The sequence below is a fragment of the Podarcis bocagei genome, assembly GCF_964188305.1.
Source record: "Podarcis bocagei genome assembly, chromosome: 3".
NCBI lineage: Eukaryota > Metazoa > Chordata > Lepidosauria > Squamata > Lacertidae > Podarcis > Podarcis bocagei.
Window position 1 is genome coordinate 69,528,813 of NC_138127.1, and position 26,521 is coordinate 69,555,333.

The window sequence follows — 26,521 nt, forward strand, 5'->3', positions numbered from 1 at the left end:
CCCCCCCTTTAGAGTATTCAGATGTTCCACATATATCAGCTTGGTCTCTGTTAGGTGCTGCTTGGTTTGTGTTGTGTAAAAAATCTTGCTTGTATATTTGGGGTAAGGAAGAGTAGTGATGTTTGCAGTTAAACTGCATAAATACATGCCAAGCGGGTAAGCTGAATTCTGCTAATGAGACAGAAAATAAGTTCAGGAGACCTAGAGATGTACTTTTGGTCCATAAAGTATAATGTGTTAATTTTGTTTTCTCCTATGATCATTTATCAATAATGCAGTTTCACACTATTGTCAATTGACTCTTTAATGATGCCCAATTAGAATAATTTTAGTATAATAGTGTGTGTTAGCAAGACTAGCAAGGTATCTTACATATCTTTTTAACAATGGGAAGGTATTTGGGTCTGCCTATTTATCTTACTGTATTGAATTGCTTGTTGCTATGGGGAGGGGGAAAATGAAATATTTATATACAGACTGATTTTTCCATTAATTTTGATACTTCATACAATTTAATTATATTCTAATAAATTAAAATGTTACTTTTCACTCCTTTAGATACCTTTGAGATGGTTTCAGAAGATGACGATGGAAAACTGGTGTTTAAAGTAAATTACCACTACATGTCACAGGTGAAAAATGCTAGTGATGCAAACAGTGCTGCCAGAGCCAGACGTCTTGCTCAAGAAGCTGTAACACTTTCTACATCGCTGCCTCTTTCCTCTTCATCCAGTGTCTTTGTCCGCTGTGATGAGGAGAGACTAGACATCATGAAGGTAAAAAAATCAGACTTGTGTTCCAAAAACAGCAGGTCTCTGATGTGTCTAAATCACATTAATGCTTATTTTGCATGATTTATTCTGCTTCGACGGGACTTGGAGAAGGAGAGGGAACTTTTTAATGTACTGCTCCTGCTCGCCTCCACTTCAGAAACTTCCAGGGCACTGATGATAAATTTGAAAAAGTGCATCTTTCTAAAAGCCTGGTCAGCACCTATTTTTTGCCAGAAGTTCTCTTTAGCTGGGGTGGGGCTGGAGGGACATAAACTTTCCTACCAAATTAGCCTATTGCTAAGTCTTCTTGCAACAGTTGCTGTTTCTGTTGTGCCTTTTATTTTATTTTTACTCCTTGGCTGACAGGTATGCAGGTGAGATTTGGCCCACTGGCTGCCTGATACTTATCCCCCTTTGCTAGATGTTTACTACTCTTTGATTCAAGGAAACGAAGTTGGAGGAGAGAGGGAAACATGTGTAGGTGTGACACTAGAATCCTATAAGAAGTGGGGGTCCTGGAGGAGATCATGTGGCTTATGGGATGAGGGGCTGTGTCTTTGTTGAGGGAGTAAACATGCAAGATAGCATTGGACTTGTCAATGGTATTTCTCTAGAATAAGACCTGGTCCAGTGAACACATGCAGTTCTAATTAGAGACAGAGGGAAAATGTGTTTGGTTCATATTAAAAATGCAGACCCACTTAATTTGCACTTCCCAAAACCAATCTGCAAACCGAATACAGCTATCCTTCAAAATCCACAAGCAAAAGAGAGCACAAAAAATGCTTATAATACCCAATTCCTTGCAAAAACACACATAGATTTTTGTGCAGACCTTTCTTTTTAAAGAAGAAGAAGAAGAAGAAGAAGAAGAAGAAGAAGAAGAAGAAGAAGAGTTTGGATTTGATATCCCGCTTTATCACTACCCGAAGGAGTCTCAAAGCGGCTAACATTCTCCTTTCCCTTCCTCCCCCACAACAAACACTCTGTGAGGTGAGTGGGGCTGAGAGACTTCAAAGAAGTGTGACTGGCCCAAGGTCACCCAGCAGCTGCATGTGGAGGAGCAGAGACGCGAACCCGGTTCCCCAGATTACGAGACTACTGCTCTTAACCACTAAGAATGGAAAAATGAGAAGCTGAGAGAAACAAACTGACAGGATTTGTCCAACCCTAGTTCAAAAGTGTTGTATATGATATACTAGTTTCCCAAACTGGTTGCTGTAACGTTATTTGTCTTTTTCAATAGGTTTTGATAACTGGCCCAGCAGACACACCTTATGCAAATGGCTGTTTTGAATTTGATGTGTATTTTCCGCAAGACTATCCTAATTCACCTCCACTTGTAAATCTGGAAACAACTGGAGGACACAGTGTGAGATTCAATCCAAATCTTTACAATGATGGCAAGGTAAATAGTTTTCCTATTTTATTGCAGGCTAATGTGGTTGAAACAATTTCTAGTCATTCTGAGTAAATAGGTACCTATGGATAGCTTAACTTACATGGGTAACCATATACCCTATTTACTTGAATCTTATGCTCACCTTTTTTGGCCAAATTATGTTCCGAAAATTAAGGTGCACACTAGATTTGATGGCACATTATGCTTGAGTACATATGGTAACACGTTGATTAATTTTTTTCAAGAAGCCTATCTGCTTTACTCTAGGATATAGTCCAGTTGCTTGGCAGTGTCTCACAAAAGCCTCTCAGTGAATGGAAGCAGGCATCCATGTATGGATTGCCTTTCTGGAAGCAAACTGTACTGTAGTAATGAAAGAGGGATCCTGCTCTACTGAAGAGAGAATAGGGATGACGATGTTGAATTAGACAGCACCAGTCAACTCATATATGAAAATCATATAAAATCTGTGGATTAGAACAATGTATAAAGTGCAACCATGATATTTATATATATAACTGTTCAAAACCTTTATCTTCAGGTTTGCTTAAGTATTCTTAACACCTGGCATGGAAGACCAGAAGAGAAGTGGAATCCCCAGACATCAAGCTTTTTACAAGTATGTGGCTTTCTTCAGTGTGGAAGCTGGAGGGTGGGTGTGTAAATAATTCAGAAAACAAAGTTTTTTTCTGCAAGACAAAAGCCTCAAAAGCCAATGTATTTCCAGCACTGCATCTTGTTCTCTGATATCATTTCAAATAAATAAACGTGGAACAATCTAAATTATCATTCGATGATCTTGTATTTACTTGTATTTACTTCAGTGCAGTCACTTTTTATGCACTTTTTATGCAGCAGTACAAAAAAATAATCCTGAAAATTGGGGAGTCTTGGTGCAGCTCAAGGTGCACTTTGGAAAGTATGTTTGAGAATTATGAGATCCCAGTCTATATATTGAAATAGCTCAAAAAATCAATAGAAATATACTTTCCAACAAGAAGAATTAGTATGTGTGTTCAAGTTAAAATGAAGTGTTTTTGTAATGTTGTCATGTCTAGAATATGCCTTAAATATATTCAGCTTACTGGAGGACTTCTGGGTTAGCGCCTCCGACAATGGCGGATTTCCTCTGATCGGGAGGAATCCGCTCCGTGGAAATCAGGGTCTGGACCGCCACGGCGAGGCGGAGACCCACCAAAAACCACAGGCGGGAGAAGCCTGTGGACGTGGGATTCGGCTGGCACCTTTTGCGCCTCCCCTACTCGCGGGGAAACCCGGTTTCGGGGATCCGGAGCAACGTGGGGTGAGCGGCGCAGTGCTTCGAATCGACTGCTTCTTTCACGGAGTGAAGTCGCATTGCTGTTGCTGGAGAGTGCTGGCTTTTTCCTGTGGACAATTGGACTCTAAACAACTACCCGTGAGTAGAACGGAAAATTGGATTTCTAAACTTCTTAATTTGGCATCGAAACGGGAAGGCTTCAAACAGGAAGTCCGCCTTCCTCTTTTGTAAATAGATTGAAGCAAAGACGTTGCAAGCTAAAGCCTGGAAAGTCTTTTGTAAAGGATTAACTCTCCATCGGTTAAAATTAGTAAACCCCCCTTGGAAGCAGGAGAAGAGGGGGGAAATTCTTGATCGTTTAAGCCTGCAGGAGAGAGAGTGAAGAAAGATAAATCACCACTGTTTCGAAACTGGGAACGGGCTGCCAGTAAGATTGACGTTTTAGGAAAGTTCATTGACTGTGAATAAAACGTATGTTGACAGATAGTTAAATAAGAGAAATATATTGTTTCCACTGTTTCCTTTTGCACTTAAAAAGGAGCAAAAAAAGTAACTGAAAATCGAAACTAACTCTGTCGCTGGATCTGCGTTTACAAGGATGGATACAAATAGAAATTGTTTCCCCTAGAGGGAGCTTTTGAAACTGTTGCAGGAGTGGAGCTGGGGAATTTTCCAGCTGCAGAGATTAAAGAGCGTGAGAATCAGAGTCTGACCTGGGACAAGAATGTTGACAGAAGAAGCCTTAGTGATTGCATTTTGCAAGACAAGTGCTTTATTGGAACAGCTTCATGAGAAGATGGATGTGATGATTATTAAAATTGACAATTCGGGACAAAAAATGACTGAGTTGGGACAAAAAGGGAATACCTATACAGAAATTACTCAGGAATTGACCCAGGAATCTGTTTTGACATGGCAAGCTGTGGAGAAGACGAAGGAGAAAGTTGTTGTTGAACCTCAAGTAATTCAAGTGAAGAGAGCCCCGGCCTCACAGAGGCAATTTGATGAACATAAGCTGTTGCCCTTTATGATCAAATCTAAAGAAAGCCAGACTTGGTGGGATGGAGCCCTGCTTGGATTGGAGAAGGAAAGTTGGATAGATCCTCCTATGCAGGGATGCTTTGGCCTTTGGGATCTGGATTTGGGTCAGGGGGAGAGTGGCGCTCTGAAATATCTTTTGGACTTTAGCTCTGACTATGGAGAATGGGCTGACCTGTTGAGAAGGAATAAAGACATTGTTAGGTTGGAGTTTCCCAGAGATCTACTCCTCAGTGCCAAAGGAAGGAAATTAAGAACAAGATCAGCAGAAGATAAAGTAAAGTGCATGTATAAATATGAAGAAGATCTGCAGAAGGGACATGGAAGAGAGTTTAAAGCCTCGGACAGAAGGTCACCAGGTTGATGGACTATATGGTATTGATAGAAAGGACTGACAGAATCCGAGACCAGGGAGAAGAGACGGTGGAGGAAGATTGGAAAAAAGTTTTTTAAAAAAATTATTTAGAGAAATGTTGCAAAATTAATGAGTGATAGAAAAATGTTGGAATGAAATTATATGGCTTTAGAAATGTTATAAGGAGTTAAGTATAAATAAGTTTTAGGGTTTTAATGGTAAGATAAGGTTAAAATAAATTAAGATAATTAAATGATAGAAAACTGAAAGATGGAAAGGATTTGCTGAAATAATTAATAACTAGAACACAAAAAGGGAGGTGTGAGGAGGTCGATGAAACAAGTTAATGAAAGATAAAGATATGGAAATAATGGATGTGTTTTTAACTGTTTTTGCTTTTGTTTTAATGTATTGTGTCTTTTGCTTTTTTATATGTATTGTAATGTATTGATTTGTACTGTTTATTTTTTCTCTTTTTTACTTTTTTCTTTTTTTCTTTTTCAATTCTTAAACTTTTAATAAATATTATTTTTTAAAAAATAAATATATTCAGCTTACTGTTGTAAAATTGCGATCTGATGACCTAATTTTCTTTTTATATTGATGTTGTGATGATAACTCCAAACTGTATTAACTGCTCATATTAATGTACACTAAATATTCACCACTGAATCATGCTTCCCCAATATTAATTTACTTTATGTAAATATTCCCTTATTCAACTTGGCTGCTGCAGTTAAGTTTCATATTAATATTTATATGTGGTGTCATATTAATATTAATATGCTTGTAATCATATAATTATATTTATCAAGCACAGTCCTAGCAAATAAAGCATTTAAATGAATTTGTCAAGACCTCAAGAGCAAAACCTTAAGGGACTAAGATTGGCTTTTCCAGACTTTAACCTAGTATTGATTAACATTAGCAAATGGCAAGAGCCATTGTTCAACAGCCATAGCGTAATTACTCATTGAAAATGAATGTATGTTTTATATATATACATACTCTCTCTCTCTCTCTCTCTCTCTCTCTCTCTCTCTCTCTCTCTCTCTCATGGTCCATTATATTATTAAAGAGAATCCATTGAAACAAATAGATCCTTCTTTGGTACTGCAAATGGCAGATGCAAAGCATTGCCACCATTGGGTCAATCTATGCAAAAGTTTGACAATAAGAGGAAAGGTTTAGGTTGTTTTTATTGTTCTGACCTTGGCAATGGTCTGTTTTGTTCTTTTTACTGCTTGCAAACTCATCCAACTGTGTCTGTCCATAGGTATTGGTGTCTGTGCAATCCCTCATATTAGTTGCAGAGCCCTATTTCAATGAACCAGGATACGAAAGATCGAGAGGGACTCCAAGCGGCACACAGAGTTCCAGAGAATACGATGGAAATATACGGCAAGCAACAGTCAAATGGGCTATGCTTGAACAAATCAGAAATCCTTCACCGTGTTTTAAAGAGGTTAGTGCTTTGTGCCATACTGCTTATGATCCATCCATTTTAAATGTAGAATCCTGATAAACGTCTGTTACCTTGATAACAGGGATAGGGATAATAGCATAAATTCAGGTTTATTGCGGCAATTGGACTGCACTGGTTTTAGTCAAAAAGTCAGGATAAGAACCAATCCAGTATCCAGTTTCTCACATTGACCAACTAGATGTCTCTGGGAAGCCCAAAAGCAGAACATGTAGGAAGGTGTATTTGTCCCTGAGGCAGAGTTTCCTTCTATTTCTTGCCTTCCTCAAGCTTCTGTATAGGAATCCATACGTCGTCTTAAAGTCATCTGAGCAATCCCAGAAGACCTGTTGGTAGCAAGGACAAATAAAGCCTGGGTTGTAAGCAAACTTGGTATTTGTGGGCCCCCACCCTGGTCATCAGTTTCTCAGGAGTTCTGTGTTACAGAAAACATATCAATAATTGTCTCACAGTTAAAATAAAAAAATTCCTTCCAGTAGCACCTTAAAGACCAACTAAGTTAGTTCTTGGTATGAGCTTTCGTGTGCATGAGCTTTAAGGTGCTACTGGAAGGAATTTTTTTTATTTTGACTATGGCAGACCAACACGGCTACCTATCTGTAACTGTCTCACAGTTAGAATTGAATGTGGTCTGCCACTGTGTGCCACATTGCTAGAGTCAAATTTTGAATAGTCAGGTAGGTGCAGTTTGAAGTAATGTCAAATGCATGAATTCACATATAGCCCTTTGCAAAACCTGTTTTGGTCAGGATAACTGCTTCCATCTTAAAATACCTATTCTGCCTATCAACTTTAACCGAAAAAATGTTTGAGCAGGGAAAAATACTAATTGCATCTCAAACTGTGAATCCATCCCATACTGGTGTGCTTAAAGTGAGGAGTGTGGCAAATGGAAATAGTTTACAAATATGAACAGCTGAATGGCTTAATTTTCTTTCTAATGTTGGTATGTAGTGTTTCTCCCTTTTCCTCTGGATGTGAAAATGGCCACAGGGAACTTCTCTGTTTGGTTTGGTTGGGGGCGGGGGCAAAACCTGAGTCTGAAGAAAAATAGTTTCTATCGCTAGTAGTAAATCATCTAGATTCCCTTTTATTTCAGTATTTTAATTAAGATGCCATCAGGCTGTGATCTACTTCCTCCCCAATGATATTTGATACTGCTAATAAATTGGCTAATAATGTAGCCAAGCGAGAGTTCTGACATTTGTCATAAATTTTCCTTGATAATTTCATGCCTCTAATTGACTAGAAAGGTGTACATGTCAAAAATTAAGGTTATTTTGCAGTAGGGAATTTAGTATCTTGCCTAGCATCCAAGGAAATTGGACCAAGGGTGATTAATGCAATAACGGTGATACAGACATGCCTAGAAAATTATATTGGGGTGGGGGGAGCCAGTCTCATGCTATGGTTGCAGTATGTCTTCCCACATACTTTTACCTAATTTTTAAGCCCCTTGCGTAAAAAATTGAGCTATAAATTTGAATTATTAAAAATTATGCTTTGTTCATAGCCAACAGGACTTTTTGCATTTTATGAGCAGGTTACAGGTTATGAAAACTTGAGTAGTGTGCACGATATATTGGTCATAGGCACACATAATAATATCCTAGGCCAGAGCAATACCCCTCCTGTCCTTTCCTGCAACAAGATTAGTGTTCGTGACTAGTAGATAGAGATTGCAGTGAAAAATCTAACTTCTTTTATGGTCAGGGGGCACCATAAGAATGCCAGTAATGCTTTTTGCTGAAGTAATTAAACCCTACTCACAGACACTCCCTTGTGATTTCCTCCCTTTGCACTTCACTTGCTGTAAGTAAAATAATGAAGAGTCTCAGACTCAGTGCTACACTGAAAATGCCTTTGACCCTTTACAGCGTGGCAAGGACAAGCCAGAGCACTAGCTTCTGCTTTTTAAGGGTATGAAGCACTTAAGACACTCTAATAAAATACATACTTGGCCCTTTCTCTGTATTAGATGTAGGTTCCCATTCTTCTTGGCTTATTGCCAGACTTGGAAGTGACCTTGCAGGCTTGCATCTGGGACAGGAGTTGATAATACACTGCCTTGGGTTTGTTCAAGTCCCACAACACAAACTCTCTTGCCTCCCATCATCCATTTGCCAGCCACATACGCAATTATGTAAAGGGGATGTGAAATCCAAGAGGCCCCCATTGTTAAAGTAGATATTTCTGTATAGTAGTCTTAATTCTAGCACCCACACAATGCGGGCACATTTGTATATATGTACATATTATGCAGTACATAATTGTACTGGGTACAATAATGCACGTTATCTTAGCTTTCTGGAGGCTGCAGGTATGTAAACTGCCTTACCATGCAAATTGTCCAGTTTCAGACATTAAATAGACCAAGTGCATACAAATTGCAGTTCAGGGATGTGGATTGTGCCACATGATTATACGCTTTCAGAAAGCCCCCTGCCTTCATTTACCAGATCTAATCATTGCTAATTAAAGTTCATTGTTAATGTGAGGATTTTGAAAGCAGCTGTTTTTAGCCATTGTTAAAGTCTGTGCTAGTGCAAGTTTAACCCTGTTGAAAGGCAAAAAGAATTCACACCAGCGTGGAACAAGAAATAGGGTTGCACTTGATCTTGAGTTCTGCTCTAAATTGCTTTTTAGTTATGAGAGTCAGTGCGCACACATACACTGCCATAGAGGTAAATCAGAATAAGCACCTCTGTTTTATTTCAGATAAAATAGAGATCTAAACCAGTAATAAATTTATTGATTAAAAATCAAAAGCTTGTTTACCAAATTGATTATCAAATATGTGTTAAATGCAGAAACACTATCTGAAGCCATTCCATGCTTTTGTTTAAATCAAGTTTTAAAAATAATTTGTTGAACAGATTAGGTAGTTTGATTTAATGTCACAAACACACACAAATATCGGTTAAAATATATAAACTGAGGTACAGCTTCCCTTTACCTTTACAAAGTGTGTAAAAGTACAACTTTGGGACACGGTTGTATTTGTTAAATACAGTGGTGCCTTGCAAGACGAAAAGAATCTGTTCCGCGAGTCTCTTCGTCTTGCGGTTTTTTTCGTCTTGCGAAGCAAGCCCATTAGCGGCTTAGCGGATCAGCTGATAAGCGGCTTAGCGGATCAGCTGATAAGCGGCTTAGCGGCTTGGGGAAAGGGGGGGGAGGAAAAAAACCCCGCAGGAACTCGCAAGACATTTTCGTATTGCGAAGCAAGCCCATAGGAAATTCGTTTTGCGAAGCACCTCCAAAATGGAAAACCCTTTCGTCTAGCGGGTTTTCTGTCTTGCGAGGCATTCGTCTTGCGGGGCACCACTGTATAACTAATCATAATGGGGAACTTACTGCACAAATATCAGTCTGCTCAATGAAATTAGTATTACAGTACTTACTATAAAGAGAGCCTGTAAATATTATACCAAAGAGCCAATTCGTACAATAAGTATGCTAACAGAAGATTTCTTTATTTATTTGTGGATATGTTTGCCGTTAAGAAGAGAACAAAAATGTTGAATTGTCTGGTAATTTTTAAATATTGAAATAATTTTCAAAAGTATTGTCCATATTAGAGAATTGTGTTGATATTTTATATTTCTGTGTTGGATACATATTTGGATTTCTGATGTAGTTTTGGCAAAATGCCAAATTTTAATCTAACTCTCATTAATCTGTAGTTATAAACCACCCCTTTGGTGAAGATACCATTTATTCATGATAAATATTGATTTTTAATAAAATTGGCAGAAGCCAATTGGGTTTGCAGTTAAGGGAATTTCTACTTTTACAAAAACCCGGATAGTAACCCATTTGATCCCACAATCTCAAGGTGTCCCAAGAGACTGATCACCCAGAGGCATCTTTGCTTATGTGCATATTAAGCACATTATTTCAGTCTGTTCAGATATATGTGGCTTTTCCCACAAAAGAAGGAAACATGGCAAAGAAATGAGGACATTCTCCAGGTATATTATGATACAACAGTCTAAACAGTTGTCACTTTGGCATCATATAGTTGGCCATTTCTGGTATCTAAATATGGTGCTTTAACTTCAGATTCATGCAGCAGTAGAATAATACAGTCAAAGCTTGTCTGTTAGGGGAGAGCGCACAATTAAAATGTTGTTACAGTTCTGTAATTTGTACCACTATCTTTTTAACCTTCAATCTGCCTTTTTACAGGTTATACACAAACACTTCTACTTGAAGAGAGTAGAAATCATGGCTCAGTGTGAGGAGTGGATAGCAGATATACAACAGTACAGCAGCGATAAACGGGTAGGCAGGACTATGTCTCATCACGCTGCCGCTCTAAAGGTAAGGTTCACAGATGAGATTACTGTCCATGATTCAGTAAAACCTTTTTGATGCCTGACTACTGACTTCAGTCATAAGAGCTGTTAAAAACATTCACTGCACACACTCTAAAGATCATGGCGCTTTACAAAAAGAGTAAATAATTTGTGTCCACATTTTTCTTGCTCCTCCCACCACCATATGCCTTTCTTGTAATTAGAACATACTGGAATGCATCAAGTAACTTTCACCCATTTTTTATTTAAAGCAGTTTTTTCCCTGTGTTAACTTTGCCGTTCCAGAAACAGGATCTGTGACAAAAAGGAGTTCATCTGTGTCAGGGGAGAGTGGCAGCTATCTGTCCCCTCCATCTTGCCTCCATTAGTGATTAATAAGGCACAACTAAGTTTTCCCATTCCTGCCAACAGCAGCCAGTGGAGAGGAGCAGGGATGTGGAAGCTCACAACCCAGTGTCATGTCATACATTTTGCCTTACTAAATGTTTCAAAGGATAAGAGGGGCAGCTGTGGGGCCTGCTACTTTCAACAACAGGTTGGCCAAATCACAAACTACTAGCTTTCATTGTTGGTCTGGTTATATTTTCTATATTAATATTTGCAACTGTCCACCAAAGCCATTTAAATAAAACATTGTTGCACTTGTAAATCCTTGCCTATAGCACAAGGAATCTATGGTCTGCAGAGGTTGTTGGACTCCAACTACCATCAGCCCCAGCCAGCATGGCCAAAGGTCAAGGAAACTGTAGTCTAACAATATCTGGAGGGCCATAGGAGTCCCATCCCCCTGCATAGCCTTATGCGATCTTGGCATGTGGATGGAACAAACATGGGCAATGGCAAAGTGTTAATCCACACACACATGCATGTTCATCATTTTGATGTCTGCAAGTGTGAATGTCGGTTGTCCAGTCATCAAGGTATATGGCATGCAATAGCTTCACTAACACGTACCCTAATTCATTTTGTGTGTGGTTTAAATACAACTGGCAAGGTTTGTAGAAAACCAGTGGCATAGTTCTGCACATTGCAGGCACACCTATACGCTAAGAGTCTATAACCCTGTTCAAGCATTATTAGAACTGGGCTTAAATAGCTCATATGGTGCTGCTGTGCCTACGTGGTGAACCCAACCTGACATCTCCACCCATGAGTTTGTTGCATTGACCCAGAAGGTCTAAGGGTAGGTCTAAAGGTTCAAAATGGGTTCTACTGAAATCCCCTGTGCTGCTTTCAGAACTGGTTCTTGCTTTATGATATGAGCACAAAGACCTGCTGCACAGAGTTACTCTTAATTAATAATCTTCCTGCAGCTCCCACTAGTAGTAGGGAAAAGCAAAAATAACAACTATCACCACATGAAGACTCCAAAGCTTTTATTGCAGCAGTTTCTCATTTTGTCTGTGAAAGTATTGCAGTATGACTGCACCTAAATTGCTGTGAGTGAGCCCCTTTCCTCACTATGAATTTGTATGTGCACAGCGTCACACAGCTCAACTGCGGGAAGAGCTTCAGAAACTCCCCTGTCCCGAAGGCCTGGACCCAGATGCTGATGATTCAGCTGAGAAATGCAGTGCCATGACAAGTGCTGAAGATGCTCTGTTACACGAGCAAGTCAAACCGAGCAGCAGTAAAGACCTCCCAAGTGACTTCAAATTATGAGCTGCGTTGACATGGACTTGATAGACACACGAGGCTTTGAAGCACAAGCCAAATATGTCAATATTTGTATCTAAGAAGCTAATTATGTAATAGGTAATGAAACTATACTATGCCCTTCAGGATATACAGATTAATTCAAGATGATCTTTTATTTACCTGTACAAGAGTGTAAACTTTTTTGTGCTTTTATTTCCAATTGTGAGAACCACTGATTGGTATGTTTAAAAAGTTATGTATACAAGAATGGATAAATCACTGCTATATAAGGGAAGCTACCTTAGGAAAGAATGTTTACTGAATGTTTATAATTTTTTTTTTACTTGTAGAGTGAGGGCGGTTGTAACAAAGAATATATATTGGTCATTCTTACAGCTACTATTTAAAGTCGGACAGTTTTCACTGAATTTGATAGATTTTACGTTTGGCCATATCTCCATTCTCATATTTGATTTCTAAAAAGAACCTCCTGTATACTTCAATAAAGGTCAAATGGACATGCTCCCTCTTATGATTTACTGGTACCTTTTTTAAAATAATCTGCCATTCATTATAGTTGGAGACTTGCACTTGTATGACTGAATTTATTACAGTCAACATATTTAATTTTATGCTTAACTAATTCTAAAAATGCGGATGAAATAAATGCACATGGTTTTACCTCAGCCAAAATGTGGACTGCTGGATTCATCTTTCATAACTCTTTATTAACAGCTGGGTGACTTCTGCTCAAGTAGAGCAAAAGGATGTTATGACAATGAATTCATTAAGTAATTTTACATGAGGAAACCCCAGTGGAAGTTGTTACCTTCTGGTCCTTCCTAATGACTAACACCATTAAAACATAATAGTCTAGTTGTGGAACAATTGTGTTAGTTACATATTATGTTTCCAGAGCTATCTTTCAATTTTTAAGCAGTTTCTGGTAGACGCAATATTGCATACTGAATAATTTTGAAGGTTTCTTATCTAGTTCAAAGGATCGGGCCAGGTGTGTTGTGGCTTCAAGATAAAAGCAGCAGCCAAAGAGTCTAATTTTCAGTAATATCTCTTCCTGTGGCACTTAAGGCCACAAGAACAATGTTGGTCAGTCATCGCTTATCACTGGCCGTGCTGGCTTGGGCTAACTGGAGCTCATCAACTTCTGGAGGGCCACCAGTTCTCTAGCCCTGTCATATACTCTGTGAGCACTTGGGAAACCGCAGCTGGCAAAGCACGTTAGCCCTAGTGATGAAGCACTGAGGTAAACTGTTATGCACATGGGCGAATTAAACACAAATGCAAGCAGAAGGTAGGTGCTACTCATTTTTTAATTAATCAAATGAAACTGAAATAAGGACACAGCAAAGGACACTGTGTATGCCAGGAGTTAAATTGCAAGCGGGGTGTGGTGTGGTATCCTAAACCGTTCAAGACCTGAAACTTAAGAGGAGGTAATTCTGTAGAAACTTACAGTTCATGCTGCTCTCCTTTATCAGGGAAGCCTTGAGCGGTTGCAGTTAACCTAGACAGAAATGGGGCAGAAAGTAATATACAGTTATACGCAGTTCAGACCTAGCAAGAGGGAAAGTCAGCTAGCTTATAACAACTGTAGGATTAGCTTTTTCCATGTCACTGTAAATTCAGCTTAGGTTTTAAGTTCAAGTAAGCGTATGGAGTTTCAAGAACCGAGGCAAAGAGTGGTGACGTGTGAAGGCATTACTAACAAAAGTTAACAAGTAATTTCATTCATCTACAGTTGGATGGAAAAGTGAAAATGCTAATAAAAGGTAAAGGTACCCCTGCCCGTACGGGCCAGTCATGTCCGACTCTGGGGTTGCGCGCCCATCTCGCTTAAGAGGCCGGGGGCCAGCGCTGTCCGGAGACACTTCCGAGTCACGTGGCCAGCGTGACAAGCTGCATCTGGCGAGCCAGCGCAGCACACAGAAACGCCGTTTACCTTCCTGCTAGTAAGCAGTCCCTATTTATCTACTTGCAACCGGGGGTGCTTTCGAACTGCTAGGTTGGCAGGCGCTGGAACCGAGCAATGGGAGCGCACCCCGCCGTGGGGATTCGAACCGCTGACCTGACGATTGGCAAGTCCTAGGCGCTGAGGTTTTACAAAATATGTTTTGCCCTAAGATCAGCTACTATATCCAAACATGGGAAAGTCGCTAATATAATTTTTAAAAGGCAATCCTGGAAGTAGCAGGCCTTTTGTTCCATGTAAATTGGTGTGAAACATTATTTAAGATAAATTAATAAACATTTAGAAGAACAAGTATTGCAGAAGAAGAGCCAGCATGGCTTCTACAAGAGCATGCTCTATCTGTATAACCTTTTGAGAGTGTCTTAATAAGCATGTCCTAGGGGTGAGTCTGTAGACACTGCCTACTCAGACTTTCACAAAGCTTTCAGTGAAGATCCTCTCCAAAAGTATCTGGGTAATGTCCCATCATCCCTGACCCCTGGTCATGGGCTAATGGGAGCTGGAACCCAATGGCACCCACTGAGACACATATTTGACAAGCTCAATATAAAATGACAGCCTATTAAGGATCACAGATGACAGTCTATTAAGGATCAATAATGAATTTAAGAATAAATGGACAGAAGAAAATAGAGTAAGACTAAATAGACTGTTCTCACAATTATATAAAAAGTGGAGTCCCCAAAGATCTGTAATGACTCGTCTGCTTTTTAACTTGTTCAAAAATGACCTAGAGTTATGGGTGAACAGTGTGGAGGCCAAGTTTGCTGATGACATCAAATTATTTAGGTTACTAAAAACAAAAAAGCATCATTAATAACTCCAAAACATTCTCTCCAAACTGAGTTAAAAAACAAATGTGTGTTAATGTGAATAAAAATAGTGTACACTGGGCCAAAAAAGCCAAACTTCTCATTTATACTGATGGATTCTAAGCTAGCACTAGCTATACAGGAAGGAAATATTGAATTCTGATGGATAGCTCAATGAAAATGGTGACCCAGTATGCAACAGCAGTGGAAGGCGTGGATTCATTAGTAAAAGCTATTTAAAAACCCTGCCAATATCATCATGCCTTCATAATGCCCATTTGGAATGCCAGATAGAATTCTAGCCTCTGCATCTGAAAAGGGGTATTGTAGAACTGGGGCGAGTGCAGAAAAAGGGAAATCAAAATGATCCGGAGACTTATATGGCAAGGTTACAGTGTTTGGGTCTTTTAAGTTTAAGGGGGGGGACATGCTAGAGATTTATAAAATTGTGCATGATATAGAGAAAGTACCGTATTTTTCGCTCTATTGGACGCACCGGACCACAGGACGCACCTAGTTTTTAGAGGGGGAAATCAAGGAAAAAAAATATTATCCCCCCCCAGCCCCAAAGAGCAACGGACAGGCTGCATGCAGCCTGTCCACTTCTCCCAGAGCTTCTCGGGGCTGCGGGGGAAGCCCGGGTTTCCCCCCCCCCCAGCCCCAAAGAGCAAAGAAGCCAAGACAGTGCGCGGGATCCATAGCCGCGCAACCTCTCCAGCCAGGAGCTAAACCTCTCCAGTGCAGCTAAAGAAGACAAGGCAGCAAGCGCGATCCATCCCGCTCACTGCCTTGGCTTCTTCTTTAGCCTTGCACAGCATCTTTAGTATTGCACAATGGGATGGATTGCGCCCGCAGTCCACCGGGGCTGGACTAGATGACTCCTGGGGTTCCCTTCCAACCCTGCAATTCTATGACCTCGGAAGGTGTTTGGGGTCTCCACCACTGGAGGCTTTTAAGCAGCGGTTGGGGGACCATCTGCCTGGCGTTCTTTAGCTGTGATTCCTACATTGTGAGGGGGCTGGGCTAGATGACCCTTGGGTGGCCCTCCCAACTCTATACAGTCCTACAGTTCTGCGGCAGGAGATCCACAGCCACTTCACACAATGCCCACTCCCAATTTTCATCTGAGAGACATGTGTCTCTCAGTACCCCCCTACCTGCCACACTTCCCCCACCCCACTTAAGCTGAGGGAATTCCTGCCCAGAGAAACTCCCAGCAATCAAGGAGGAGGAATTCGCTGCAGGTAGTTGCTTTGAAGCAGGAAAGTGGGAGAGGAGCTGCTTACACGAGTGTAAGCTGCTCCCCTCCCACATTGCCGCTTCAAAGCAATCACGGAGGAGGGAATCCGCTGAAGCCTCCAGCATCGAAGGATCCATGGTCCCCTTCCTTCCGTCCTCCGTGGTTGCTCTGAAGGAGGAAAGTGGGAGAGGAGCTGCTTACACGAGTGTAAGCTGCTCCCCTCCCACTTTGCTGCTTCAAAGGGAGCCCGGGAGGAGGGAATCTGCTGCAGCCTCTCTTTCCCTCCTCCGTAGTTGCTTTGAAGGAGGAAAGTGGGAGAGGAGCTGCTTACACGAGTGTAAGCTGCTCCCCTCCCACTTTGCTGCTTCAAAGGGAGCCCGGGAGGAGGGAATCTGCTGCAGCCTCTCTTTCCCTCCTCCGTAGTTGCTTTGAAGGAGGAAAGTGGGAGAGGAGCTGCTTACACGAGTGTAAGCTGCTCCCCTCCCACTTTGCTGCTTCAAAGGGAGCCCGGGAGGAGGGAATCTGCTGCAGCCTCTCTTTCCCTCCTCCGTAGTTGCTTTGAAGGAGGAAAGTGGGAGAGGAGCTGCTTACACGAGTGTAAGCTGCTCCCCTCCCACTTTGCTGCTTCAAAGGGAGCCTGGGAGGAGGGAATCTGCTGCAGCCTCGAGCAGCGAAGAGGATCCATGGGTCCCCTCTTTCCCTCCTCCGTGGTTGCTTTCAAGGAGGAAAGTGGGAGAGGAGCTGCTTACACGAGTGTAAACTGCCCCCCTCCCACATTGCTGCTTCAAAGCAATCACGGAGGAGGGAATCCGCTGAAGCCTCCAGCAGCGGAGGATCCATGGTCCCCTTCCTTCCCTCCTCCGTGGTTGCTTTGAAGGAGGAAAGTGGGAGAGGAGCTGCTTACACGAGTGTAAGCTGCTCCCCTCCCACTTTGCCGCTTCAAAGGGAGCCCGGGAGGAGGGAATCTGCTGCAGCTTCCTCCAACTCCCGCAGAAGCCGCCCGCTCTTTAAAGGGGCTGCGCGGCTTCTCCTGGCTTTTCTGGGAGGTGGGGGGATTCCCCCACCTCGTAGAAAAGCCTGCAGGAGCCGCGCAGCCTTTAAAGAGGGTGCCGCTCTTGGGGGCTTTTCCCCCAGGAGGGAGAAGGGACTGCTGTAGCCAGTCAGTCCCTTCTCCCTCCTAGAGAAAAGCCCGCAAGAGCGCACGAAGCTTGTGTGCGGCTCTTGAGGGCTTTTCCCGCCTGCCTCCCCCCTGCATTCGCTCCATAGGACGCACACACATTTTCCCTTGCTTTTTAGGAGGGAAAAAGTGCGTCCTATGGTGCGAAAAATACGGTACATAGAAGTGTTTCTGCCTCTCGTGATACTAGAACCTGGGGTGATCCAATGAAACTGAATGGTAGGATATTCAAGACAGACAACAGGAAAAGCAAAGTACTTCACAAAGCATATACAGAATTCACCTTTACAAGGTGTGGTGATGGCCACCAATTCAGAAATATTTAAAAGATTAGACAATTCCTAGAGAATAAGGCTATCAGTTGCTACTAGTAATGTTCTATCTCCAGGATCAGGAGAAACATGCCTCTTAATAGCCTCTAGGAAACAACCAGAAGGTTGGTGGTTCAAGCCCACCCAAGGACAATAGTCGGCAGGATTCCTGCAATGCAGAGGGGTGGACTAGATGACTCTTGGGGGTCCCTTCTGTTGGGAATCTGAATACATGCAGCTACTCACACAGAGTCAATTAAGGTTTGGCAGACAGCCAAAAGGTCATGTGAAGGAGTAAGTCTGCCTGTTGATACAGAGGCATGGAGACAGCTCCATGATTGGTCAAGCTCTCTCACGGGAATAATGATTAATGGCCTACTAACTAGTACGAGTGTCAGTGTAGGAGCTGGAGGTTGAGAGTTGTGAGTTGTGTATGAGAGAGTCAGTTAAAGATCTGTGTTCTGTTCTGTTCCTGTAAATAGTCCACTGTATATAATAAACACCTAACTGTAAGTTCCTAGTTCCTGCTTTGTCTATCCTGTCTGCAGCCAAGTCGCCAATTGCTTCCGTGGATTCTGCGTTTACTCTGCTAGGTCTGGCTAAGATCCTGCAACTAGTCAGAAAGTAGCGAAACACCAAATAGGTTTTGCCAGTACCTCCCAACTCTACCATTCTATGAATAGGGCGGAGCTACTGCGCTCATGTTGCTTCCCACAGGCAACTGATTGGCTGCTGTGGGGAAACAGGATGCAGGAGTAGATCCAAGTTTGGTTTGATCCAGCAGGGATCTTTTGTTCTTAATGTTTCTAGGGGGCAGGGAAAGACAAGAGGCTTTTATCACTAATTGTTAGAGCTAACTGTTTAAGTGCGGTTGCTTAAGGTATTGCAACATGTAAAATGCTTGTTCAAGCAAAGTGTTGTTGGTTTTAAAACATCCTCCTTATATAGCTACAGCCCCCACACAGCCATCATTCATTGTTCACTGAAGCAAAAAATGTGATGCCATACATTTCAAATGCTTGTTAGTAATTGTCTAGGAATTTTCATGATATAATTGGAAATTGGGACAAAGGATACTTGCCAAGCATTTTAATTATTAAAAGTTAATACAGGGGATAAGTCACTAAATACTCATGGTTTTATGGATGTTAGGAGTGAAGTAGCCTCAGCTCAAGGAATGTGGAGAGATGCGGCACAGTGGTTTTGACTGACACAGAAATTTGCTTAGTGCCCTTTCTTCTATGGAGGCATGTTTCTCTGCATAGTTTGCAAAGGCCTTTAGTGGGACACCCTAAGTAGAAGTGGCAAGACAAGCTCTAGATTTTAGGCAATTACTACCCTGACAGGGACAATATAGGCATGTCCCTCTGCCAAGCTTTTATTAAGTAATAAGGGTGCAAGTCCCTCTGAGGTGCATGTTCATCGTGTCTTGATTGAGTTAGCACAAAATCCACCCGTATGTTCAAGCCATCACACACACTTTCTCAGTAACCTTAAAATATAACCTGTAAAAGCTGCCTGTATTAACCACGAATTGCAATTGCGGGGGTGTAGATGAGGTTCTGCTTAAGGCGCCCTACAGATTTCATGGGAAAGGCAGAATTTGAACCTGAGTTCTGCTTGACTGCACAATCTCTTAGGTCAGTCATATCAGGAAAATAAAGCCTGGGGGAGGGGGCTGGTTTTCATGGGACTGCAACATGCAGGGAGAGGAAGTTTATTTGTTCCCTCCCTAGCTGTAGTCCTAAAAAATAAAAACGCCATGCATTTATAGTTAGCCCTTGAAAAGAGTTCCCATTGCACTAATGAGAACTTTTCCCCTAAGGCTAACTGCAGCCTGGAGGAGGGGATTTTTGTCAGTACTGTGCCTGGGAAGGTTTAAAACTCCTATGTGCCATGTAGCCATGATTAAAATGCTCACCTGCATCTAGAAGGGGTTCTCCCCCCTCCCCATTTTAAACCCTGTTGTGTATGCTAGCCACACAATGTGTTACTTTGCCTCTGGCTTCTGTCAAAATAAAAAAATTCCTTCCTGTAGCACCTTAAAGACCAACTAAGTTAGTTCTTGGTATAAGCTTTCGTGTGCATGCACACAAAAGCTTATACCAAGAACTAACTTAGTTGGTCTTTAAGGTGCTACAGGAAGGAATTTTTTTATTTTGACTATGGCAGACCAACACGGCTACCTATCTGTATCTGGCTTCTGTGTTATAGCGAGCTAAGGAATGCATTTGTTTTTTTACAAGATCTTTGCATCCCCATAATCAGCTGACTAAACAGGGATGCTATGAGAGAGGAGTGCAGCAATAATCATACTACAGGTCTGAAGAGCTGCAGGTACCAGAATAACTGCATTCAACCAAGCCCTGAACTTTTCACCCCGTAAACTCTGTGGCAGACACTGTCACTCAAGTCAATCTCTTATACACGGTAATTGAATGTTAAATTATTACACAGTCATGTCTAGATGGATGTTGCCCATTACAAATTAATCATGTCTGGTGTAGAAGATGGGATCTGGCTAGGTTTGCATGATTAATTTATCATACATTTATATTCTTATGGCCATATCCAGCACTCTTAATTCCAATTTGCTAGTTGTAGCCATTTCTGATTATTTAAACACAACCACTCACAAATGCACAAAATGCCTATTAGCCTACAGTTTTAATTTGCCATCCTTCCTTTTCTTCCTACCATGGCTTTCATTCTCAAAGTTTTTTAGTTTCAGTTAGCATCTCAATATCTCAACTGTGGTGACATGTCATCGCTTCAAGATGTGAGTTTGAGATAAAAGTTCTGAGCTTTAAAAGCAGTTCCTACAGAAATACCATTTAATTCTTACCTGTTTCTAGCTGAGACAGGAAGGTAAAAGTTAACAGCCAAAACACATCAGTTTGTGAAATCTTGGTTTTTATGGGATGAATGCTGCCATTCTTTTTTTCCTCATCTGATTTTCTGAAAAGTGACAAATTAAGATAGTTACACAATGATGCACCATCTCTCAGGTCGTAGTGACTTAGTTGCTCTTCCAAGCAGAATGTGCTTAGCACATCTTTGTACACAAGATAAAGTAGATTCGGGGGGGGGGAGAGACTAGCTTTATACATGCCTCTAACATATCATAGTCCTTAGTTCTTTTCCCACCCCCACCATTGTGGCATTTTGCCATGCATGGAGTTGCATTTGTGAAGCGCTACCATAATAACATGTTTCAGTATTCCATCTCTGAAAAAACCTGTAAAGCATACAGTAGTACCTCAGGTTAAGTACTTAATTCGTTCTGGAGGTCCGTACTTAACCTGAAACTGTTCTTAACCTGAAGCACCACTTTAGCTAATGGGGCCTCCCGCTGCCGCTGCACCGCCAGAGCACAATTTCTGTTCTCATTCTGAAGCAAAGTTATTAACCTGAAGCGCTATTTCTGGGTTAGCGGAGTCTGTAACCTGAAGCGTATGTAACCTGAAGCGTATGTAACTCGAAGTACCACTGTATTTGACATTATTTTGAAGGTGGCTGCTTTGCCTCTGTGTAGAGCTTTCCTGGGAAAGCTTCCTTGATTGACCAACATTTCGGTTTCCCATCTTGGAAACCCATGAATAAGGCAGCCAGACTAAGGCTGGTTGGGAAATGTGTGCCAGGTATTATTCACCATCAAGGAGTCCAGACTTATCTTGTGCTTGGTCCCTTGGCCCTTTGAAACTGGATGCCTGGAGAGGTTTTTATGTGTGTCACATGAAACATGAAATCTAGGCCGGCGAAGAAAAATATTGTTTAAATGCTTAATGAAAACAAAACTTAAGTCAGAACCAAAGATATATTAAAAAGTATATTTTCACGTTACTTTTTCTTTAATGAACATGCATGCTTCATTTTGTACTAATGGCAAAGCTCCAAGTAACAGACATGTCCAGAAAGAAACATGTTGTTTTTTAAGTACTTAAATGAATGGGACATTTATTTTGTTTCTCTTTCTAAATCTTCTTAATTTATGTTCGTCTTCTGAAAGAGAAAACAAACAGCCTGATCTGGATTTCTGAACTGAATAAATTGAAAGAGACAAAATCCTTGGGTTGTTAGCTTATGCTTTTATCATAAATTATATTAACTAGATTTATATTCCAGTCCTCCAGGGTTTAAAATAATTGTCATGTTATGGTAGCAGTCAAGGACATGAACATCGTGATGGCAATAGTCAAAACTTCTTTCTTTAATCAGTATTATATAAATAAATGAGATTTTCCCCTATTCGTTTTCGTTAGTTGCAGCATTTTAGTTTTCCACATTCTCCAGAATTAACAAATCCTTAAATGCTATGCTGGTTCCCAAGAAAAATGTAGGTTTGTACATCTCTAGATAATTAGTTATGAATTAAAACAAAGCATGTCACAAAGCATTCATTGTTATGTGAAGAGGTACTTCCCCTTGTCTGGGACATTATGATCCTCCATCTGGCCCTGAACCTCATCACCTCATAAAGATCTGCTCTTATTTATCAATATGTGCACAAAATATTAATTTCACTTGGGAAGTCTATTTTTTTTAATTCTCCTAAAAGAAAAGCAATGATGTCTAAGATCAGATGTCCTAACCCAGCTAGGGGCCACACACACTGCACCTTACCCCAATCCAGCAGTCAGGGATTCACATTCTTAGCTGGTTTTTTGTTATTTTAAAATCCCCCTATCGCTACTGATGAACTGTTTAGGTAGGTAAGCAAAAATTAGATACAATCTTCAGCTCTTTCCATGGCAAGCAGCTGATTAGGGCAGTCTCAGTTTCTGTTACCTGGCCACTATGAGCACACTTTCTGGGCTACTGGGTATAGGGCCAGGGTGCGGTGCAGCCCAACAGAACGCCAAACAACCCCTAAGATTCCTCAGTGCACAATGAAAGAAATGAATGCATCCACAGCTAAGGTTTAAAATTACTCTCAAGGCAACACTGGCAGGAAGCTACGCCAATCAAACACAACCTTTGGTATTGCAGGGCCAATGAAACCAGCAACAGGGCAGGTTGAGAAGGCTTGCTGCTCCGGTATTCTCATTGACCCCACAACCCTAAAGCTGGTACCTGAATGGTAGAATTCACTGCTACTTTCGCCCTGGCTCTAGCAATATTTAAAATTAAAATGCTAGGCAGCTGAAGCCTCAACGGAGCTTGCTAGGACAGCAATTTGCAGAGAGTGTGGGCTAGCAGACTTGCCAACTTGCCTGCCTGCCTGCCTGCAAGACTGAGAGAAGGAGGGAGGGAGAAAAGTGTGGTTGCTGTCCCTCTTCATTAGCTTTGAGGTAACACTTGCAACATTAAAATGTTAGCTTGGACATTCCTTAGGGTGCCAATCTATCCTGTATGTAACATCTACATGAAACCGCTGAGCGGGGTCATCCAAAGTTTTAGAGCACATTGTCAGAAATATGCTTCTCCTTTACATCTTCCAGAGTGGCAGTAGATGTGCTGGACCTTTGTCTTGCCTCGGAAATCAATTGGATGAGAGCCAACAAACTGAAGCTCAATCCAGATAAGACTGCGGCACTGTTAGTGGGTGGTTCCCTAGACCAGATGGGTGGGAGGTTGCCTGCTCTTGATGGGATTACACTCCCTCTGAAGGAGCAGGTACACAGCTTGGGGGTACTTCTGGGTCTGTTCCTATCATTTGAGGCTCAGGTGGCCTCAGTGGTGCAGAGTGCCTTCTATCAGTTTTGGCTGGTGGCCCAGCTGCGCCATATCTGGGCAGGGATAGTCTAATTTCTGTCTATGCTCCGACAACCTCTGAGTTAGATTACTGCAACACGTTATATGTGGGGCTGCCTCTGAAGACAGTTCAGAAATTTCACGTTGTGCAGAATTCAGCAGCCAAGTTGCTCACTGGGGCAAGATGGTTTGAGCATATAGTGCCAACCCTGGTCCAACTGCACTGGCTACCAATTAGTTTCCAATTCAAAGTGCTGGTTTTGACCTATAAAGCCTTAATTGGCTCAGGATCGCACCTCAAGGACCACTTCTCCCCATATGAACAGACCCGGACCCTGCAATCATTATCTGAGGCCCATCTTTGTGTGCCGCCCCCATGGGAGGGGTAAAAGGCGGCAACACAAGAAACAGGGCTTTTTGCAGTGGTATTTTGTATTTTTATATTGTGAACCACGCCGTGATCTTTGGATGAAGGGCAGTATACAAATATAATAACAACAGCCACAACAACAACAACAACACCTCTTTCTCCAGGGTAGAGTCTGTCTCTGAAGGACTGATATTGCTATCTTTGTAAGATGGAAGGCGCAACTCAGTTGTTCACTTATCTCAGGGGTGAGACTCTTGTGGCTCTCCAGATGTTGGTTGGAATCCCAAAGCCCTTTAACCCAGCCAAAATGAGCAACGGGGTCAGGCAACTTCGGGAGGAGAATATATTTTCCATACCCGCTCCCAGAGAGAGAGGGGTTCACCAATGGGTTTCAGCTTAGCTTCCCCTTCAAAACAGATGCATTTCCCAAAGGTTTGATGTGCTGAATTCTAGCTTGCTATACAACCACTTCTAAAAATGGCTAAAGGGACTCTTCTCCACAAACAGAGCATATCTCTGTCTTGAGTTGCTGCTGCAGCTCTGCCTTACAGGGATTTATTTGCTACATTAAAGAAAACAGGTACGTCCAAATCTCAAAGCAACGGTGAGGAGAAGGTGCACTTGGCCTGGCAGGCTCATCAAGCAGTGATGTGGTTACCTCATGTTTTTAGGAGCTAGTAGGCAGGCTTCCGGGACGAGCTTGCTAGGGAAAGAGGAAATGAGATAGGAGAACTGAGAGCATGAGGGCATTGTGGGAAAAGTGGTGCATTAGTGGCAAGGAAATAAAGCATGGATGAGCAGATAGGTAAGCACTGGGAAGTGGGTGGTCACCTTGACCAGCCCCCCCTCAAACCTGGCAATACCTCTTGCTCAAATGGGTTTGCCTTATGTTATGAAGAGCTGCTGTTTGAGAAAGACAAGCCCAAGTCTTTAGGGCATTGATTAAATTGCTATTTTTATTGGCTGAAGCAGCCTGAAGAGCTTGCCATGAGCTTAGGAAACAGGGAGAAGAAGAAAAAGCTTGCTTAAATCTACTACAAGTTTGAATGGACACAGGATTGTTCCCCCCCACACACACACACAATACACCTTCTGCTTCTCATATCACTCCCTCAATTAGGTTGTGAAGCCTCTCTTCATTTTAAAACACCCTTCACGTATCTTATATTAAAATAGGTTATTTCTTGAATTAATTAAAGGGGAGAAGCGGGGTGAATTTATAAAGAACAGAGCACATTTAAGTGGCCAACTACGTCCAAGCACCTTTTATTCTTACAGTAAAGCAATTAATCACTATAAACTCATTTTGTCTAAAAGCAGTAGCAATAGATTGTTCCATTTAAATCACTTTATTGTCCAGTCTGATGTCAGATCACCTAAATAGACATGCTTATAAATTCCTTGTATGGGAACACTGTATGTTTTGAAGGTTAGTTAGGATGGGAATGTTTTGTGCCAGTTGCTGGCAAGAGCTACATGCTTTAATTTCTGCAAAAATTATACTTCCAAGGTTTATCAAGATGGGTGGCGCACATATAAGAGTCTGAATGGGCAAAGTCACAGCCTAAGACCTGGAACAAGATGCACTCAGGATATGTCTTTAATAAATAATAATAATAATAATAATAATAATAATAATAATAATAATAATAATACTCTCTGTTTCTATTTAAGAGCAAAAATCCACTCCTCTCTTTTTCTGCTCAAGCCTACTGAATGAGCAGCTAATGGGGAATTAATAATAATAATAATAATAATAATAATAATAATAATAATAATAATTTATTATTTGTACCCCGCCCATCTGGCTGGGTTTCCCCAGCCACTCTGGGCGGCTTCCACAGAATCAAAGCAACATTTGGTGAGATCATGACAAAGTTTAAAGGTTTGAAGCAGAAGAAAAGCAGTTTCAAATTATACTTACATACTGGCAAAGACTAGATCTCATCCGAGTCGTTTTACATTAGGTACTGGGGAACCTGTGGCCCTTCACATGTTGTTAGACTCCAACTCCTATCAGTCCTGGCCAATGTAGCCCATGGTTAGGAATGATGGGAGTTGTAGTCCAACATCTGAAGGGCTACAGATCCCAATACCCTAAGCAGCACCAAAGACAGATGGGACGGAGAGGGTTAATGCTCTAGAGTTCAGTCACACCCGGTGGCACTTTTGGATGGCCTCAAGATGTGCCTGCAAAAAACAAAGAAATCTTCACTCTTGACTAATGTTCTACTGGGCTACTTAATAGTATTGCTGAGGTTGTCAGTAAACTTTTATTCTGTGATTATAAAAAAACAAATAAACCTTTACAATCAGATTTTTTTTAGGGGAGGGGTCGTTCCTAGAGATATCATTCAGACCAAACCGCCTCCCATCATAGAGTAAGTGCAATAAATCAATTTTTAGAGAAAGTTGCAGCAGTCCTGTACTGTTTGAAATGTTTTTCTTTCTTCTTTTTTGATTAACAATTGCATCTGCAAGCTTTTGTTCTTGATGGTGACAAAAAGTGACAGGCTTCACATGAAGCCCCATCACTATTTACTACAGCAGTAGAAATCTGGCAAATTATTTTAAAGCAAATAAACACAGCTGTAGGAAACATTTCCCTAGTTTCTTCTACATTATACAAGCTGAAACTAT

General features: G+C 41.4%; 1 protein-coding gene and 1 long non-coding RNA gene across 10 annotated transcripts in view; one reads left to right on the forward strand and one right to left on the reverse strand.

The window, feature by feature from the left end:
- Positions 1 to 12,810, forward strand: part of BIRC6 (baculoviral IAP repeat containing 6) — a 142,629-nt gene extending 129,819 nt beyond the window's left edge. For all 7 annotated transcript variants that reach the window (XM_081187982.1, XM_081187984.1, XM_081187988.1 and 4 more), the window contains 6 exons: positions 559 to 776; positions 2,020 to 2,181; positions 2,717 to 2,794; positions 6,124 to 6,312; positions 10,519 to 10,653; positions 12,132 to 12,810. In XM_081187982.1, coding sequence (XP_081044108.1) covers positions 559 to 776; positions 2,020 to 2,181; positions 2,717 to 2,794; positions 6,124 to 6,312; positions 10,519 to 10,653; positions 12,132 to 12,311 — 962 coding nt within the window. In that variant the 3' untranslated portion in view covers positions 12,312 to 12,810. The remainder of the gene's footprint in view (positions 1 to 558; positions 777 to 2,019; positions 2,182 to 2,716; positions 2,795 to 6,123; positions 6,313 to 10,518; positions 10,654 to 12,131) is intronic.
- Positions 6,319 to 26,521, reverse strand: part of LOC308583825 — a 35,378-nt gene continuing 15,175 nt past the window's right edge. For 2 of the 3 annotated variants that reach the window (XR_014006434.1, XR_014006435.1), the window contains exons 2-4: positions 20,663 to 20,775; positions 13,762 to 13,812; positions 6,319 to 6,656 (exon numbers count right to left, since the gene is read on the reverse strand). This is a non-coding gene — a long non-coding RNA (uncharacterized lncRNA). Of the gene's footprint in view, positions 6,657 to 8,100; positions 8,141 to 13,761; positions 13,813 to 20,662; positions 20,776 to 26,521 lie in introns of all 3 variants that reach the window. The other variant, XR_014006436.1, reaches the window with a different exon arrangement.